General features: G+C 27.3%; 2 protein-coding genes, 1 long non-coding RNA gene and 1 pseudogene across 4 annotated transcripts; 1 reads left to right on the forward strand and 3 right to left on the reverse strand.

The window, feature by feature from the left end:
- The first annotated feature begins 460 nt into the window (after nucleotides 1-460).
- Nucleotides 461-1961, forward strand: LOC113561126 (keratinocyte proline-rich protein-like). 2 transcript variants are annotated; one of them, XM_026967359.1, is made up of 3 exons: nucleotides 461-619; nucleotides 723-879; nucleotides 970-1961. In XM_026967359.1, exons 1-3 carry the CDS (start codon nucleotides 611-613, stop codon nucleotides 1755-1757), a joined length of 954 nt encoding a protein of 317 aa, XP_026823160.1. In that variant the 5' UTR covers nucleotides 461-610; the 3' UTR covers nucleotides 1758-1961. The 2 variants fall into 2 exon arrangements, with proteins under 2 accessions (XP_026823160.1, XP_026823159.1); XM_026967358.1 differs by having other exon boundaries at nucleotides 723-1961.
- A 1086-nt stretch (nucleotides 1962-3047) lies between these two features.
- Nucleotides 3048-7590, reverse strand: LOC113550558. Its single transcript, XM_026952520.1, has 9 exons — nucleotides 7497-7590; nucleotides 7246-7400; nucleotides 6965-7140; nucleotides 6438-6586; nucleotides 6174-6366; nucleotides 5957-6068; nucleotides 5418-5589; nucleotides 4376-4839; nucleotides 3048-3149 (listed from the first exon to the last, which is right to left on the reverse strand). Exons 1-9 carry the CDS (start codon nucleotides 7588-7590, stop codon nucleotides 3048-3050), a joined length of 1617 nt encoding a protein of 538 aa, XP_026808321.1.
- A 4819-nt stretch (nucleotides 7591-12409) lies between these two features.
- Nucleotides 12410-14049, reverse strand: LOC113549551. The gene is made up of 3 exons (XR_003404933.1): nucleotides 13987-14049; nucleotides 13754-13904; nucleotides 12410-12531 (listed from the first exon to the last, which is right to left on the reverse strand). It is a non-coding gene; the product is annotated as an uncharacterized LOC113549551 (long non-coding RNA).
- Nucleotides 14050-19138: 5089 nt separating this feature from the next.
- LOC113549557 lies at nucleotides 19139-20098 on the reverse strand (annotated as a pseudogene).
- Nucleotides 20099-21557: the final 1459 nt, after the last annotated feature.

The raw sequence follows: 21557 nt of genomic DNA on the forward strand, positions 1-21557 counted from the left end.
TTGTGTTGGCAATAATCTCATATTAATTTACGGTAGCATAAAAATATATACATAAAAAAAAATTCAGCTACCGATATAAAAAATATTGTGTAAAAAAATCGCAATCGTTGGTGTCTATATTAAGATAGTGTATACCTATATGTATTCTATACATTTAGACTTTCGAATAATCTACACCGACACTATGTCAAAGTCCAAATTATAACTAGTCTGTATAATACGTATACATGCGAGTTATTATAAAATGATTCAACAGTTTACCTACATAGTTGAATTACGTGATCCGAGGACGACGACAACCGCGGATGCGATAATAATAATATTCCAGATTTTGTCATTCGTGACGAGCAACTTGTTTAATATAATATTTATACACGGGCACAATATTACTATAGATTCTCGTTACCGTGTAATATATAGCTAATATTATTATATAGAATATGTGACACAATAAACCAGTACGGGTTCGACTGACTGGATTCATCAATTTGTACACAAATAACGTGGTGGGGAGGATGGTACGCATGTCTGCAGACTTGTATATATAGTCCACCGACCGTATCCAATAATCATCATTCAACGGGATCACTTCCAATAATCAACACTAAACATGAAATTCGTAAGTACAACGCTTAAAATTCGTGATGGCGATTAACTAATAATATTATTCTCTAATCATTTTGAATGTGATTTTAAACGTATGCGACTTGTGGTGTTTACAGGCAACAGCTCTAGTCACATTGGCGGTCGTAGCCCTCGTCCGGGCCGACGCGTCCACTAACGAAAAGAAATCGGCGAAACACGAAAAGAGAAGTTTAGGAGAATTCGGATTAGGACTTTCCGGTCTCGGCTACAGCTCTGGCCTCAGCTACGGATCTGGTTTGGGCTACAGCTCCGGTTTGAAATACGGTTCCGGGCTGGGCTATAGCTCCGGTCTTGGCTACGGCTCTGGTCTCAGCTACGGATCTGGTTTGGGCTACAGCTCCGGTTTGAAATACGGTTCCGGGCTGGGCTATAGCTCCGGTCTTGGCTACGGCTCTGGTCTCAGCTACGGATCTGGTTTGGGCTACGGTTCCGGTCTAGGCTACGGTTCCGGTCTGGGCTACGGTTCCAGTCTAGGATACTCCGCTGCCGCTGCCGCTCCATTACCAACAACCGGCCCCATTGTACCAATCTCCAAGGAAGTGCACATCATCAACAAACACGCACAACCGGTGTCCGCCCCATACCCAGTGCCAGTAACCCATGACGTACCCGTCCCCGTACCACATGCAGTGCCCTACCCGGTTGACAAACCATACCCAGTACATGTGCCAGCCCCATATCCAGTCCCAGTCGAAAGGCCCGTTCCATACGCAGTCGACAGGCCCGTTCCTCACCCAGTGCCATCGCCTTACCCAGTCCCAGTAGTTCGTGACGTTCCAGTTCCAGTGTCCAAGCCGTACGCAGTTCCAGTAGTCAAACAAATTCCCGTACCAGTAGCTTCTCCAGTCATCGTGCCCGCCGTCCACCACGCAGCACCATTAGTCGCTTCCAGCTATAGCACCGGACTTGCATCTTCCGCAATTGGTTACGGTTCCGGTTATGGAATCGGTCACGTCAGCCCATCAATCGGTTACGGACTCGGATCTTCTGCCATCAGTTACGGTGCATCTTCATACGGTGCAGGTAGCCTGTACAGTGGTTCTTTGGGACACAGTAGCCTAGGTTTATCATCGTACGGACATGGTGCCCATGGTTTCGATTACAAGAAATAAAACACTCGAATGATTCGCCTATCCTGCAGAAATACACTGCACTGACGACGGATATGCTTAGATTTATATTTTACCGTGTATATTGTGTATACACATATTTGTATGTTCTTAGATAATTATTTGAAATTTTGTTTTTATATTTTCAATATTGTTAATAACCGATAGTTATTGACTGACATTAAACACATAATAAATGTTTTTAATATATTATATTATCGTATATGTGTTCATATTTTCAAAAAAAAAAAAAATTCTTATCATAATACGCTTTAGTCTAAAGTCTTTGGAATAATCTAATATATATATATATAATCACTTAGTTCCAGAAGAATATATGCAGAAATTATGTATATCACAGTATTTACACAACTTTAACTCGTAAAATTTAATTGATTGTGTATCAACAATTATATTCGAGATTTATTTCCGATAATATTTTGTTAACCATATAAAAAAATAATATTGTATTAACTATAGCAATAAATTAAGAAAACATTGCGAAAAAATCAAACTTAAATATTTTAAAACTAAACAATAAAAATTCAATAAAATCAATAATTTAAATATAACATCATCGGAAGAAATTAAAAAAAAACTATCAAAATTATCCAACCCTATGTTTAAAATAATCTGATAGTATTTTGCAAGTCTTATAGCAACCTTGTATACTATTTTAAAATACGCGGCTTAACTTATAAATTATTATAAAAATTATATTATTAATTATATTTGCATGTTTTGCCATATTATATCGTATACATTTTTACTATAATTTCAAATATACTCGTATTCTACAATATCTCAACTAAAAATTAGATAAAACACAAGACATTATCGCAGGCACACAGACTTGTAATTAAAATATAAATATTATAAATGTACGTTATTATCAAAATTATTAATCTAAAGACGTTTTAAAATTATAGATACCATATGGAACTTTATTTTAAATGTGAAAATACGTATGTTACAAGTGCGTGCTATGCATTATATATTTTATATTTCATATAAATTATTTTACAGATTTATATTGTTTTAAGCGGTTTAACATACGAAAGTATTCTTAACAATATGAATTACTAAAATAACACTGAAAATAATAGCAATTAACATAAACCGTATAATTTACGAGTACGTGCAATAGATATTCTTACAGAAATAAATCAGATTATGTTATATAGTTAATTATATGTAAACAATATATATAATTATTTTTATTATAATTTACCAGATATAATAAGCACTGTTTATAACTTTAATAAGTCACTGAACTCTCCTTTACATTACAGATTATGTGAGTGCATTTCGTGTCACACACGCGTCATTATAGTGAGCTTTAAAATTATTATAATGTCTTATTTCTTCGTACAGTTTTTTTTCTAGTTCGATTTCCTGAAATAAAAAATCAATAAGCATTATTCATAAGATTTAATCTGTATTTTTTTTCAAAACAATAATACGATTCGTACTACTATTTAATAGAGCGGTAATTATTATTACCTATTATAATTGTATAACGAAAATATTCAATAATAATAATTATTATTATTATTATTATTATTTAGGTAATTGTCAGCAACCATGAGCCAAGCATCTTAAATAACAATTATTATTTTAATATAATTAAAATTACGAGGTTACAATATGTACAATTAAGTATTATATTATATTGTTATAACGTTAAATATTCTTATAAATGAAATTAACGATTAAAATAGCGTGTAGGAAATCTTTTCTTCTACGTATCACATATACGTTTGGCATTCAGTTTGTTTAACGATATGGTGTATAAATATTGCAACGGAAGTAGCTTCTTCATTGACATAAATAGGTAGAAACTTAGAATGACGAAATTCCCTCTAATTTAAAGTGTAATACTAAGTACTAAGCATAAGTTATCTGAATAGAAAATGACATAGAAAATGTCAAGTCCAAAATTGTTAAAAAAAAACGCCATCATCCCTTATTGTGGTTATCTATCGAAGTATAAGTCGAACATGAAAAGTATAATATTGCAAAAGGTAAAAAAATAAATAAAATAACACAAAACTCTAAGATTAGGAAAGTTAATGATATTTTTTAACTGACTTTTAGTTGATATAAAAATATTAAAATTTTTATTGTTAGTAGCTTACTTTTTTTAACTCACTCAGTAATATAATTTATATAATCAGACGATAAACTTATTGACTTGATTTAAGTATTATTATTATTTTTTTTTTTTAATATTAAATAGCTAACAGATTGTTTAAAATAAATTATGTTTACAAAATGTATTATTTTTACTAAAAAATTCTAGCTAGTTGAAACAAGTAAATTTAAGAATCACATATTTGATTTCATATTCTATATTATGAATGGAAAAAAATAATTGTATTATATTAATTATTGTTTAATTATTTATAAATAAATATAACTTTGAATTTATTGGAAGTGACTCATTATTGGTTAAGTAAATATTAGAAAAAAACATTTTTGTTAAAAAAGTTTAATAAAAAATAAATAGAAAATAAATAGAAAAAAGTTAAGCTGCTGCTTACCTTAACCATAACTTTTAAATTATTGAGTCACAAACAACCAATTTATCGCACAAAAATATTGTAACATTTAAGAATTACCGACTTGCCCACGTGCAGTTCAGTGACACGGCTTTTGATCATTGTGATCAACGCGATTAAGTACGCGTGCCGGACGGCCATGGCATCGGCTGACTGCGATATGGCGGGTGACAACTCCACGCCGTCGGCGTTACCGGTGGTCGCGACGATATAGTTTTCATTCCAGACCTCTCCGACTTTCAACGAATAATAGTGATAAATGTGCGCCACGGTGGCTTTATCCTGGAGACCGGACACCAGACCGCAAGCCCGAATCGTGCTTTCCTCGATATCGTTGTCGGGCTCGTCCCAGGACCTTTCGTGCAGCCGAGCATTTGCCAACCCGGCGAACTCGACTAGCTGCACAAGCAAATAAATCTTCGGCTGGGCACACAGGAACATGGACTCCACCGTCGGACTGCAAAGGCTGGCTATGTTTGTCGCTGTGGTCGCGTCCCGTTGCTCCTCGAATATAAATTCGTCATCTGGAACAACAGTCGTGATAATGTTATTGGTATTTTAGTTTATCTATCGATTTTTAATGTGTTTTTTGTATTAAGTGTAATAACTGTATTAAGTGTGAGAGTAGAAGATAATCAATAATAATAAAACAAGTTGAGAAACAAGAATACCAGGTGAAATAATGTTTTAATGGTTGTAGAGACAGGTTCGCAGTTATACATAGTTTGTTTTGTAGTGTCGTGACCAAACTCTGCAAATTTTTCGGTATATCATGGTTACCTAGTGAATGATATCACACTTGCATTCGGAATACGATAACAGGCGTACGACATGACAGACGAAATCACGACAGTAGTAAACCCGACTTAATAAACGCCGATACGGTTTTCCGATGACAACAAAATATCGAAGTACTTATAAAAAGTCATCGGTGTTAGAGGTCGAAAGTGATTAGTGATATTATTAATGTGATTGTTTTATGTACTGATGAAAGTAAAAATAAAATTGAATTTATTAGTATCGTTTCCTAACATAGTTTTCGTGTAAGAATGAACATTATTATACAGTCTACATGATCATATTATGTATACTTAGCCTCGACCTATGAAGTTAAACCGGACTAATTCTCGTCTCCAAATCTCGCACACCAATTCCAAATAACCTTTTCCTGTCTTGGTGGATTTCCACTTCTTAATACGACATTTGGCTGATTTGAATACGACTAAATCCACGAGTGTCGACAGCATTACTAGCTGCATGGGATATTTTGAAATCTAAAAATCAAGCGAGTACTGTACATTATTTTTCTTTGTGCACATTGAGTATAATGTGATTTTATCGCCTTCATATAAATTAAAATTAAAACATTTTTTTCTGCGTATAACATACATATATTATTAATTAAACTGTTTATATATTTCTATTTAATTTTTATTTATTTTCAATATTAAAAAAAAAACCGTCCATCTTGTTAAATAAATAATAATATTATAAATATCTGCCTGACAAATTGTAGAAAGATCAACAGTTACCTACCCTCCACCCCACTTTAAACACGACGTTTTAATTCTGATATGTAAATTTAATATATTATATGATACAGACACCAATTCATAACGATGCAGATGAGTAAGTACTCACGGTTAAGGCGTTCAATATGTGTTCTATTCCTCTAGCTTTGATAAACAGTTCAACTTGGTCATTGTAACAAATTATAGCGTTTTTAATAAAATGCAACAAATCCAACAAAATACTGAAAATACCGTTTTATGCCATGCGTGACTCAGTCGGTTTATAATATTACATACATGCGAAAAACCAAATATTAAATATTAAATAAATACAATGATAATCATACTTTTGATTAATGTTTCTGACAGAATTTTCGTCAAAGTACATTTTGAGCATACTCGATACCATATTAAAAACCATCGGTTGAGCTTCGGGATTTTGCTGATTCTCTCGGAAAAACACGTTCAATGTATTTAATCCGTACTGGCAAACGTCTTGAAAATTAAAACTTTGGGTTTTCAACGTATCCAATATTACAGCTGCAAGAATAAAACAACATGCGTGACTTAATTTCTCCATATTTATATATGCACAAAACCACTACGATTACAATTGATCAATAAGTCAGCTTTGAGAGCCTTAAACTTCCTAAGGATATCGTAATCGTCATTTGAAACGATTCCTATGCAAATTATAGCATTGACCATCGTGCAGGAAAAATTGTTTTGATACTTCAATGACTTAATCAAAGCTAATAATCTGAATGTAATGAAAATAATATTTTTATTATAATATTTCCATGGCCAAGTGTTATTCTTACAACAGTAAACACTCATAAATATTACAAAAAATATTAGAAACATTTATTAAAAATAAACTATATTTTCATTATTATATGTTAATATTAATTTTTAAGTTTTTAAGAAAAATGTTTTCCTTTTGGAATATAATATACTATAGTTTATTTCAGATTTATATTTATTTTTAGAAATGTATAAGGACTTCAAATATTAAAAATGATAATTATTGTTAAATAAATTAATATTAATTATAATGTGTTAATAAGATCACCGAGTAATATTATAATATGTTCGTAATGTTATACTAATAAAAAAAAAAACCAAAAAAATACTTAACTCATTGCAGCATTTAGTTTTTATCAAACTATCGACAGAGTTCAATAATAAATATGGTAAATTTAACAACGACCGATTTAAAATGGTATGCAAATTATCGCCATAAATATTTTTCGAATACTTAAAATCCACGAGCGTTATAAATTGTTTTATCAAAAACGTGTTGAGTTGTTGAAACTAAAATATGGATTCCAAATCAAGAAATAAAATACATAACCGTACGATTATTATAAAATATAAATAATTACAATATTCCTAAGTTATATAATAATTATAAGTCACCTTGATTTTTGAAGATAAATTTATAAACATTTTATTTATAATATCTAACATGATACTTTTGAATATAAAATTTTCACGGACTGGGTAAAATTCGACATCTTCTAACCAATGTGAAATGTGTATGATTTCCGGCCAAACGCATAACATGACTATGTCTTTAAAAAATTAAAACCAAATTTATTTTACGCTGTTCAATTATTATAACTCAATACTTAGGTATTAGTTTCATTTAATATAGTATGCACGAGTACCCGTAACAATATCGAGGGAATATTCATTTTCATCGATAGAACAATTATCTACAATCTCGCCGAGTATGTAGCAAAAATCATTTCTGAATTTCATACTATTCTCGTCGTTTCTCTCAGTTTCGATTTTTATATTGCAAAGTACGGTTCTGTATGGAATACAAACGATCTATAAGCTATGAACAATATCATCGTGGCCATCAAGTAGTCGAATAAAAAAAAAAAAAAAACCCACTCCAGTGTGTTGCGAGTAACTAGTGCCGGTTGAATACAAGTACTACTTGTACTCGATTGCAAGCTCCAGACAGAAAACATCCGGTTCAACAGCATAATCACAAATTCACATACATTAAAACGTTCGAATGACACCAATGGCATCCAAAGAAAATTTGGTTTTAAAGTATTGATCAGTATCCGTACACCGTCGGATTGTATCATGTGTAGCGCTAGATGAAGAAAACCATATAATTTAATAATGTTAAGCTAAATAAAATGTTCTAATAAACGATATGAACCTTTGAATTAAGATAAATTTAAAAATTAATCTTTAATGAAGTGATTTTGTTTACAATGCTTATTTTTTTTTAAAGAGATTATCAGTGCACTGTTTGCAGAAAAACTATCTGACCCCCGCGCAACATAAACAAAACGTATTCACGCAAAATATTTGTTTTTTTGTGTATTTCAGTAATCAGCTTTTATTAATATCTAAAGTTACAGAGAATAATATTTTTTAGTATATGAAATATCGATTTGTATCAATATTGTCTTAAAACATTTTAATGTTTGTTTACATTTAAGAAATCGTGTTTTTATTTTTAAAGTCAAATAATAATAATATATAAAACCGATATGTCAAACCCATAAAAATGTTATCGTCTGTAGTTTTTTTATATAGAAAAGTCATAAATAAAACGATTTTATATGAGTGCGTTTATTGTATGGATGGGTCTGAGAACAAAAACAAATATTACGCTAAAATAATCTTAATAATATTGAAAAACCTTGAAATGATATAATCATTATTAATTTGTAAAAATAACCAAATTTTAGAAATTAATACAAAAGTATAATTGAATTACTTAATTTTTAAAATTGTATTCAAGGATTTTCATACCTAAATTGTGCTTACTGAATTTATTTAAAATATTTATTATAATAATTGTAAAATATTTATAAACCAACGATATGAATATATTCACACTATTATATAGACTACGTTATAAATTAAGGCAATTTACTAAATTAAAAAAATTACTAATAAAAATATAAATCTTATGAAATATAAATTATCCTGTAATGATATCGAGAGTACTCTTGAAACGCGATTTTTGGAAAATACCGTGTATTTTTGTCTTTATCTAATACCAGCAAATTATTTATCGTCCCAAGAAAAAGTACGACCCCATTTGTTATAAATTATAATATTTTTTTTTTCTATAAAAAATCACCGCATTTCAATAATATTCAAAATAAATAGCTTATAATATGTATATACAGTTGTCTCGGAAAAATTATTAGTTTTTCAATCGATGACTATAATATTGTATCGCTATTTACCAGATTGATCGGACAAAGTCGCGATGTTATATGAAAGTTTCAATAAATCGTCAAGAAATGTTTGGCTCGTGACATTTCCGATGAGTTCCATCAATGTTTTCGGTAAATCACTCATTCCTACGGCTTCGTGACAGCAATGCAAACCGACAGAGTTTTCCGGCACAATTTGGCGCCTGAGTACAGACGATTGGATTACGCCGAACAAAAGAATATTGAGTTCGTCATGCGCGTGGACCAGCCAAATACATTTGGCTTCAGTTTAATACCCAACAGAATCATAATTTTTATTATTTTTTTTTTATTAAATTTATTTATTTCATATTAGGTATACGTAGAATTTAAAAGTATATGCACGGGCGCCCATCGGGCTTAAAGTTAACCAATGCTAATATATTTGACATTCCCCGTGCATATAATTCATCTATAGTAATTTAATTAGACATACGGATTTAAATACAAAAATAAATAAATATAAATAACTAAAAAATTAATTGAAAATTAAATTTTATTTACTTATTAATATTAACTTTTAATTAATAAATAACTTATTTATTAATCAATAAAAATTGTGATAATAAATTACTATAATACAATATTATGATAACATAAATGTATTATAGATAAAAAATTGTTGGAATTGTGATTTTTTTTATAAATATGTAGATTTTAAAAGCAAGTCAGTCAATATGAATATAGAAAAAAAATGAAATACAAATTTAAAATGCATACTAAGAATGATTATTTATTTGATATGTGGGTGCTCTAATCGTCTACCCCTACCCTTGTGTGCACCTATGAATATAATTCATACACATTTACGTCACCGTATATCGGATTTTTAATTTTAATTTAGGTCGATAATATTTTTATATCGACTTCAAAAACAAAAAAAAAAAAAAAATTATATAGTAATATTATATTTTATCACCCATTACGTTGTAGAACCGTATTAATATCGGTAAGTTATTCGAACATTCCATCACAAAGTTCAGAGTTGGTGGCATCAAGCACAATGTCAACATCCCTTCGAGATAATGCGTATATTTCGGTTCGGTCGAAAAGTTTTCAGCCAAATACTGGATTATGTCGTTCGCATAAAATAAATGGTCGAGCGACTACATATATAATATATACACACAAAATAAAATTATACCCATAACGCTATATTATTATTATATATTAGGGCTTAATTCTTAAAAAAATATTATTACAACTAACAAACTTTAATATTAAATACGCGCACGCGTCCGTGCGTGTGCGTGTGTGTATGTGTGTGGTTACGATACCTATACTGGTCTTAATTTCTAAAAAAAAAAAAACTTCGTACAGTAATATAACTAGGTAGTTAGACACATAATATTTTTATTCTAGATACGGTATACGGTCGTTAGTCAGGTATTAAAACTTTCTATGAATTAATCGTCTCGCGGATAATGCCGCACCGCATTGGTCGTCTTATGCAACATTAACACACGAAAACAATCGGTCTGCAACTGTAAACTAACAATAATATTATTACTATTGGTATTCTTTCGCTTTACCCGCCGTCGATCATTGCTCGCAGGTTGAAAACTCGCAACATCGGCTTTTCGTTGATTAGGGTTATGTACGTATACACTGTAGGTTGGAGGACTTAACGTAATTTATCGTTCCTATAATAACTTGTAATTTTATTGCCTTATATACTACCATATCTGACAGCCGTAATAACTTATTGCGACTAGGATTTGATCGAGTATAAACCATAAAAATGCATTTTTATTATATAGTAGATAAACATTGATATTTATACAAATAATTATTAAAACTCAATTTTAAATATAATATTTTGAGAAGTTTTATGTACATATACAGTTCGATTCCAAAGCAAAGGTATTACATGTCATTAGAAAGTATATCATTTAAAACTACTGTGAATAAGTAAATATTTAAGTAGAACTAAATAAAAATCAATTGATCGCAGACACATGGCTCAAATTGTGTATAATTTATTTAAATCGGACAGGATTTTAAAATTTAATTTCCTGGTTAAACTAGTTAATAAAATATTTTTTTTAATGTATGTGGTCCCTTACATAAAAAAACCGTGATTGAGTCAAATATTTATATCATTAGTTATTCCTTTTAAAAGTGTTAAAGTTGTGTATTCGTTTCACGGCAAATGTTTTATATTTTATTTTATTGATTTGAAAATATGATTGTTAATTATGCACTATATAGTTACGATGACAAATTCCAATAGCGTATTTGTGTACAGTATATAAATATGTACAACTCTATGACAATATTAAACTAACAGAAACACGACTTACTAAACTGCAGTGGGTGGATAATTGTATTATCTGTTCGATGTACTTGCACAGCCTTTCGCAATCGTGGTAAGCGTTTTTCACGCACTGTAAACATTTTGGAAACAAATAATCGAGGTTAAAGATATTTACTATCGGGAAAGGGTCAACACAGATATCCATTTTATTGAGTTTTATTTATATTTTAATGCAACAAAATCGTTGTTATTGTAAAAGAATATTGAAAAGAAATAATAATTATTTACATAGAAACAAATATAATAAACATGCGTTACTAAATATTTATGATAATATTTGCTCGAATTAGACATACTATACATTTAAAAAAAAATGTATAATACAAGACAATGATTTTAAAGAACAGCACTCATTATTTCAAAATCAATTAACATTTTTGGAAATATTTTTTTTTTATACAATTTTCAGTCAGAATAAAACAACATTTTTTATTTAGTTAAAAGTTATTTATTTTTTATTTTTTAGAATGATTGCATATATTTTTAATTTAATATTCTGAAGCAGAATGTTTGTCAGAATATTTCGATGTATAAAAATTGAAAATCGAACGTGTAGTTAATAGATTTTATTGATTTTAATGTATAGAAATACTCTAAAAAATATTGTGCTTCAAAATATAAAATTAAAAATGTATGTTCAAAAAAGTTAAATATAGTGAAATAATGAGTGTTGTTTGATAAAATAATCACCCAATATATTATTATTTGTTTTTTCTAGTATATTATATTATTATGATTTCTTGCTTTATTCTATAAAGTAGATAGTATACTTTCACTATTTTAATAACAAAGCGTTACATTAATTGTTGTAGGTACTGTTGTTGATTTTAATCTAAAATATTTATTGAGTAATTTTAATAATGATTATTATTTTAAGACACTGTACACAGATAACAGGAAGGTCGGGAGATCTTTCTACTATTTCATATTTATACTAATATAGTATTGATTTATTGTGCATCTAATGATATTTAACTAATAGATAACTATAATAATAGTATACATAAAAAAAAAAAAAATAGAAAACGAATGATTAACGGAAGAGTCTGTTTTATTTAGCAATGTCAATACATATGATTTATCAATTACACATATTGTTTGGATTATGGCATTTTTGAGTTTGTGATGGATAAACTACATTAATTAACAGATCTGAAACAAAAATAATTTATACAGTTAATTAATTTTCATTGTTTTTATAATACAATTATTCATTATAATTAAATATTTCACAGCTATAAATTAAAACATTATACAATTTGTTTTACTAACTTTTATATGATTTAATAAATAAAATATAATAGTTAAAATCATTTATAATGACTAATGACTAATGAGTAATGGATATTATACATATAAATTCGTTTTTAGTATTTTATTCATTTATATATATTTCAGTATAACTACTGTTTGGGGATTAGATAATTAATCTAAGACTACTCATATCGATTATTTTTAATATTTATCACTATTTTTTATTTTATTATTTTAAAACAAAACAGCATAATATAAATATTATATGTCACTAATCATACTCCCAAATGGCCTTCTTGCTGATAATGTATTAATAAGTATTAATAAAGAAAATATTATATACATAATATACGTATATCAAATTCGATGTTCATTCAATTTTGGATTTATTAATTAAAGGATTATTAATTTAATTAGAATACTAATGCTAAATTATTCAATAGACGACGAGTTATACTAAGTCGTTTACACATTTCTTTTATTAAAAGTGTTTAAAAAATGTATATATATTTCAGTTTAAGGCTCCTCATAAGCTGGTATTTTTTTATGTCAAAACATCTATCCGACTATAATTAATATTATAATGATTTAAGCTTGAAAGTAGACTTACGTTATTAAAAAAACTTTTACTTTGTAGTGACTATAGTTTATAGCTTACAGACTAAAAGAACCGTATTTTTATTTTAAAACTGACTTATATTTGATAACACTTATTAAAAAAACATAATTATAAGTGAGAACATTTCTTTAAAACATTTGATAAAATAGGTCTATTATTAATTATTTTTATCGAAGTAATTTTAATCTTATCTTGATAATGGAACTCATCTATAATAGGCGTAAGAAGTGGGTAGTAGCTATTGATTTTTATGTTTTATTATACATGCTTCAATAGGAAAAATATTCGATGATATTGTTTGTCATATTAACTTATATTTTCTATCTCTGATTATTGAATCGGTATTTAAGACTTAACGTTATTACGTGGATATATAGTTAATATATCATTTATGTGTATTAATAATAGAATCAGTAAAATAAATATATAGATCACTACCTCAATTATTAAAAACAAAATTTATCATAGATAGGTAGCTCATATAATTAAGTAAGTACTCACCATCGATTGGCTGGTGGCTGGGGCGGCCTTGGCGACGATTTTGACGGCCTTGGCAGATTGGACTTGTCCAACGACAACGATGTTCATGGATACTTTTTCAGCGCCCATTTTGGATTTTGGTTGGTTTTCGTGAAGAAAAATAGAGTGAAGACTGAAAGTAAAAAATAAAAATTAATAGTCATTCGGACGATTCGGCTGAAACCATTATTATTCATAAATCACATTATACTCACCAAAGAATAGATTTGCACAAAAAATGCGTTATGCCGAAATCGAAATCTCGAACGCCTTTTTATACGCTAATCTCGCGAGGATTGATAGAAGTGGGACAGACGTGGCGTGATTATAGTATTATGAGTCGGACGTGGCGTGATTTAGATATTATATTATTATGGACTGATATTTTATACCTTATACCTTACACAAATAAAATTATTTATAAAATACATTTTAAAAGAATACAAACCAATTAGTAAAATAAAATTACACAATTCAAGAAAATAATTTCGTCAAAAAAATGTTCTTTCATTTTACTTATTTCATATAATAATTAATTTTTAATATACGTTCAAAACACAATATTATTAATATTGCATCAAAAGTAATAAATTACGAATAATAAAAAACGTAGCAAATAATGTTAAATGCATAATATTATACAACTTAATAATAATTAATAAGCAATAATTGTCATGAACCATTCAAATAATTTTTTTTTATAATTGTTTAAGTGAAATACCTATATTATAAAATTATGTATTTTAGATTTTAATAATAAGTTTATTTTTTGGTACTATATTCATTCATAATATGTCTGACATAACTAATTGAATGTTATTTAATTATCAAACATTTAAGTATTTTGAAATTTTGAAATTTTGAAGTTTGCATTATTTATAGTATAAGTTATTATTACTTCGAGTTTTTTTTTTTTTTGAAATAACATAATTTTTTTTCTTAGTAATTCACAATTTTTGTAAACATTTGTATTTTTGGTGAATTATCGTTTCAATAGCAATAGTCAAATTTTTTTTATTTTTAACTCAGAAATATAATTTACAACGAATACGAATACAGTAAATATATATATATATATACATTTATAAGTAGATATATTGTTATTTAACACTGACCAATAACCAATATTCCTTTTCCATATTTTTAGATTATTACTTAGAGCTTACTTTGAAAATTTTTAATATTATAGATTTCTAATGCGTTGTATAAATCAATTTTGTAATTTAGATTTAATAAAACTATGTACACTATTAATATAATGTATTGTCTATAACTTCTATAATTTTTCTTTTTTTACCTATGCATTTAGACATAATATAGTACTTTGATAACAATAAAAATATAATAATATACAATTAGGGTTCTAAATTTGAAATATTGAAAAATATTTTTTCCTTCTTTTAAACGTGTTTGGTTATAAACATACAATACTTGTATCTGCACAAATAATTATTATACTGGGTGCTTATTTTAAGTTTTGACAATAATATTTATCTTATTATCATAATAATAAACATATAAATAAATACAAATAAACTTGTAAATAATAGTGTATTTGTGCTATAAAATAGACAGCTATTGAATTATTTTTAAGATCCTTTTCTGTTTTTAGTTTGCAAGTTTGTCTGTTTTACATCTCATTGACTCAATATTTCTTATACCACAGAGCAGTTCAGTTAAAACAACTGCCAACAAAATGTATTTATTTACGATACTTGTTAAGTATTTATATGATATGTTATGTATTAAATTTAAAATGTATTGAATTAATTATAATAAACAATAATTATATAATTTAAATTTCTTAAACCAAAGAGAAAAATTGATTGTAAAAAAAAAATTATACACAAAATGTATTTTAAATATTTTTAAAACTAAAAGAATAACATATAATATGGGATCTCGTATTACATTTTCAACCATTTTTACCTAGAATATAAGTAGCATAAATTCAGACTGAGAATTTTGAAATTGTAATTTAATTTAGTTTTAAATAAATTTAAATAACATTGGAATTTGGAATGTTTGAAGTTTTTAAGATTAATATTTTTTTAATTAAAAAATGAAAACTAAAATTTTATGATGAGTATTATATGTTATTTTACACATATATATTTATAAAATATCGTCAACATATAAACCCAGATACACATAAAATATTTATCACACTTAACCTTATTCTAAAATTGTTTAGGTAAAATTTAAATGGGGTTTTTTTTTGAGCCGTTTTATATTATCACATTTGCCTTAATTTTAAGAAAATACATAAAACGGTCAGAGTAAAATAAATATACAATGTCTTCTTTTCTCCTTAAAAATTCTACAATAAACATTCTGAAAACAGATTCGAATTCACCATTCAACTATTTTACACACCTATCTCCGAATTTGTTCCAAATGCTCTTAAGACATGTTTAAAAATTATTTAGTGAATTGTAATATATATATATATATATACGAATATATATATAATTATAATAGTATAATAGCTTAAGTAAAAATTAAGAAGGTAGCAATTTGCTTAGTACCCTTTAAATCCATGCTGTTTTTTTTTTGTTTATTAATTAATATTTTATTTTAATAATTGTATACTTATGAATTAAGTCATTTTTAAATGTGTGAAATATTGAATGAAGGGTCGTGGGAATAAGATTTTTTTATCGTGATCATACGATTAACTGGAAAAATAGCGAGTTTCTGTAGCTCTTAGTCTCTAGTATTTCATGTGATTCTATATTAAACAAATGACGTATAATTTAATCACATGCGAAACTGTATGTCAGATAGCTGCGCGTGTCAACTCTAGCGCGCATATATATTATATACATTTCATAATTCGCATAATGCCGAGTACCTACGTCTTTCACAGACACTATTCTCGCAGAAGACACGCGCATTTGTCTCAATAGACAGTAAACATCATTTGTTTGAAAATTACCATTTCCGACTCATTATTATAACGTCGAACTTATCCGACACGTGTGTGACAATATATATGTTATATAAAAGGTATCTCTCATATGGATACCGATCAAATTATTCTATATAATATAAGCTCTAAATCAATGTCAGTACACTGATGTGATTTCGATATTGTATAGAAATACAAAGTAAACGCTACTTTTTGGAAATCTCATAATAAAATCGTCCATCTCCTATTCCGATATGTTTCTGTAATCGTATTTTGTTTTATCGACGTTTTAACGACCAAAGTCTAACAAATATACGTTAATTATTAATGATAAACAACACAATATTATATTTATCATTCATTTCATCGGACCACTTTTTGACTGAAAACAAAAACCTCATTTAATTTGTATTTAATTGTCAAGATTCTCAGTAGATAAACATAAATATTGATAAGTGAAAAAATGTTTGTCTTTAAAATTCATTGTTTTTTTTTTTTTTTTGATTAAAAAAAAAATATCCTATTAACTAGCTAAAAACATACTTTTTTGAATTGCAGCTAGTTACAGAAATATGTCATACTTAAGTAGTATGAATTTGGAGCATCTGGCTCCATTTTTACAGGGAGATTATATACACTGTAAGGAGGACATTCCGGCGTAAACTTTTTTTATCTCCCTGTAAAAATGGAGCCAGCAGTCCCAAATTCATACTACTTACTTAATTTTACTTTATAAGAATATTATTATATTTACTACCTACTATCACTCAATAGGGGTCTATATAATAAATTAGTAAAATGAAACAAAATAGTTCCAATTATGATGTGAACTCAATAATATACATTACACATAATAATAATTACGCATAATACGAGTATTATAAATTATAATTGAGTGTTTACAAGGGTAGAATAAAGCCATATACCAAGTATCTGCAGTGTTAATGTGAGTAAGACGCCATATTTAGTTAAAATATTGTTTATTCCATGATATAAAAACATCATTAATTATAATATTTGTTTGATATTTATGGTTCATTTAATTGCCCATCACAAAATATGTTTTGATGAGATAAATCAACAATCGATTATTGGTTATTTGTATTTTATAATAAACATTGAATTGCCTGTAAAATTTATTTAGCATGTTTGTTGAACTAAAAAAAAATTATTGTTTTTTTTTTTTTTACTTTGTCTAAATAAAACAGAAACTAATATGAACATCAATCGAACCTTATATGTAAAAATGGCTTCTATACCTTTTGTTGTTTTGAAAATTTACTAGTACCTACTAATAACAAATACACAATCATAATTTCTATATTATACATAGATAATATAATAATATAGGTATAAGTAGAAATATAAATAAATGCTGGGAAACTCGGCTAACTCAACGATTCGCTCGCCAAACCCTACGCTCTCGCAGACCCAGAGGATTGTCCCCATTGAATCTTAAAATTTGAATGAAAAAATTATTGTATGAAGTGTTAAATTAATGAAAGTTACTATAGATATTGTAATTATGACAACTTCTTCTTTTTATTATTTTTTTTTTTTATATGTGGAAGATATAAAATATATGCATAACTTTTTTGTATAATAGATAATTATATTATACTATGGAAAAATTATACCGTACAAAACGTAAATACAGTATAATATTATTACTATACGGAAAGCGTATATAATAATATGATCGTATTTATATAAATATAATAATAAATAAATAATGCTGATTAGTTATTAAGTTAAGTTAAAAATTAAAATTAAATATTAGCTTTATTTTCTCTGGAGTAATTTTTATAAATAAAATATGATTCATTTTGAACAAAACTATTTGGAGCAAAATCACACCATGTTTTATCAGGTGATAATTTTAATCTTAATAAATATATATTATATTATATACTCGTATTGGACAATTTAATATATTTATTATATAAGATACCAAATACATTTAAAATACATAATATTACAAAATCCATTGAAATAATTAAATAATATTTGTTTATAATTATAATAGCTAAATATTATCAAATGTTAAACATGGATAATGGTTCAAAGATGAATTTCGGAGCACTGTTTGCGCCAAAATGCACCTCCGGTAGTCAGCTGTATTCACAATAACTACACACTATCATTATGATTGTACGTTATCGTCTTATCGTTATTAGTACCAATATTAAGATTATCAATACGTTATATGAAGAATATATTATACAATATATCATTGTTACTCTTAGATCATATACATTTGTGTATAATAATTATTTATAATTGTATTACTAGTTTGTATACAGATTGTATTCAATCTGTTAGTTACTGTATACCATAGTTATCACATTATTATGATAATAAACTATAAAAGACCTTTTTAGTAATAGTTTTCAATTACGTTACATATTTCATCTTAAAATTAAATATAATGAGGTAACAAAAAATAACAGTGTAAATAACGGAAATGATTGATTTATTTTGTAATGTTAATTACAATTGGTTAAATAAAAGTATTGTTTGGGCTATGGCATTTTTGGATTTGCGATGGATGAATTACATGTTGAATTAACAGTTCTGAAACAAAATAAATAAGCATAGTGTAAAATATACGAATAGATACAAACACTTATAATTAAAAAGTGTAAATATAATTATAGATTATAAGTTTATATCATATCAATTATATAAATGAAAAATCAATACCCAAATAAAACAATGTGAAAATTAGAAGTAGAAACAATAATATTATACAAATTAAAAAAACCTTAAATTTTCATATTTCTTAATTTGCATTGATCGTTTACAATAATAACTATTGTAATATTATTCTATGCAAATAAAAATGTATTACTATTAACGATATTTTGTGATTTTATAGTTGATTTTAATTAATTTTAGGACGCAGACATTCATCAAATTTACGAGTTTAAACAATTTTTAATTTTCATATGGACAACTATGGAACCATTCAAAAGTTGAATGAATATTATAAATTGACCTATACGTAGAACGGGTACTCACCATCAATTGGCTGGTGGCTGGGGCGGCCTTGGCGACGATTTTGACGGCCTTGGCAGATTGGACTTGTCCAACGACAACGATGTTCATGGATACTTTTTCAGCGCCCATTTTGGATTTTGGTTGGTTTTCGTGAAGAAAAATAGAGTGAAGACTATAATAGAAATAAAAATAAAACAAACGAATAAGTTGAAAAACGTATATTATGTATATGAATAATGATTATTGTTAGGTATGTATTACTGTTTTGTACTCACCAAAGAATATATTTGCACAAAAAATGTGTTATGCCGAAATAGAGAAGCAGAACGACTATTTATACCTCTGATAAGCGTTGGGCGGCATGGCGTGATCGTACAACGGTGTACGTCCGTTGGTCATAGCCAGAGTGGTGCCATTTACTCGCGCGACGTTATATTGTTATTGTTATTGTGTTTACGCCGTTGTTGATATTAATATTTTAATACTCAAATACGTTCAAATAACGATACGCTTGCGCCATATAATATTATTATAACTCAACACGACCAATGTATACATCATAATATTCAATTACCTACAATAACCTAATACGGCGATTTGTCGATTTGTTTAGGAAGTTGATAAATAATAATTTATTTTGAGCATATTTAGGTCACAGTCCATACGATAATGCCTTTTCGAAACAGTTGACAATAATATTAATAATATTATGTATATATTCGGTTATTACATGACAGTATTTATTGGGCATTTTAAACGAAATTGTTTACGCACGTTGCGGTATAGAACTAATAAAAAATAACAAAAATGCCAACCGCAAGAATTAGAAAGTGTATTAGCCATTAGGTAACTATAGGTATATAATAATGAGTTCTTAGCTGTGATTAAAGGCGTTGCATTAATACGCAATACTACGTTCAATATGGTATATTTTTACCGAGTAAAAATTAAATAATATTCTCAAAACGCAGCTTTAGCAACTCCGTTTGGACATGACAATAGATGTTCCAGACAAAAGCAATGATAGATGAAGGATTAAGATTGAAGTTGGCCAACATAACTAATCAACCACATTTATTTTTTGTTAACATAAAATTTGTCGTTATTTTGAAAATATATATTTATTATCTAATAGGTACCTAATATAATGATATATTATAATGCATAAAAAATAAAAATGTAGCCCCCACAGTCAAAATTTAAAACGTCTCGATTAGCATCAGATACAACGCAACGGTTAATTTAATATAACGAAGGATAATAGAAGTACAACAGTAAACGATAATATTATAATTTTCATTATCTTAAGTCATGTTTCCGTTTCTGAATTTTTACTATTATTATTAAATATTTCAGCGTTAGAGTTCGTTTCAAAAAAGGATTCAACTGAAAGGTTAGGTAGTGCATAATACAAATTCGTTTTCTATCGATATATTTTAATATTTTAAAATTGTGTGATTGAACAGCAGAAAATTATTATTATAGATAAATAATCAATATACATGAACATCTGTTATTATTAAATGATCATTCTGAATATATTCTATAATTGTATTATTATATTATTTGTTTTCTAATAATAAATATTTACATTATTTAAATACCTAAACCGTGTTCGTGTGTAAATTTAATCAATGACATTATTTAAACAAAATTAAATAAAAAAACTTTATTCTTCAAACAATACAAGTGTTCAAAAAAAAAAATTGTAAATTAATAATTAATTCACAAAAAAAAACTTAAAGATAGTTGATCAAAATTTACCGATAGAAAATAATATTATAATTTATAAAATGTAGAATGTAAACTGTTTTATTTTAGATAATTATTCATATTTTACAAGTACAACGTAAATTATTAATATTATTATTTGAA

This window comes from Rhopalosiphum maidis, chromosome 1 (genome assembly GCF_003676215.2).
Source record: "Rhopalosiphum maidis isolate BTI-1 chromosome 1, ASM367621v3, whole genome shotgun sequence".
Taxonomy (NCBI): domain Eukaryota; kingdom Metazoa; phylum Arthropoda; class Insecta; order Hemiptera; family Aphididae; genus Rhopalosiphum; species Rhopalosiphum maidis.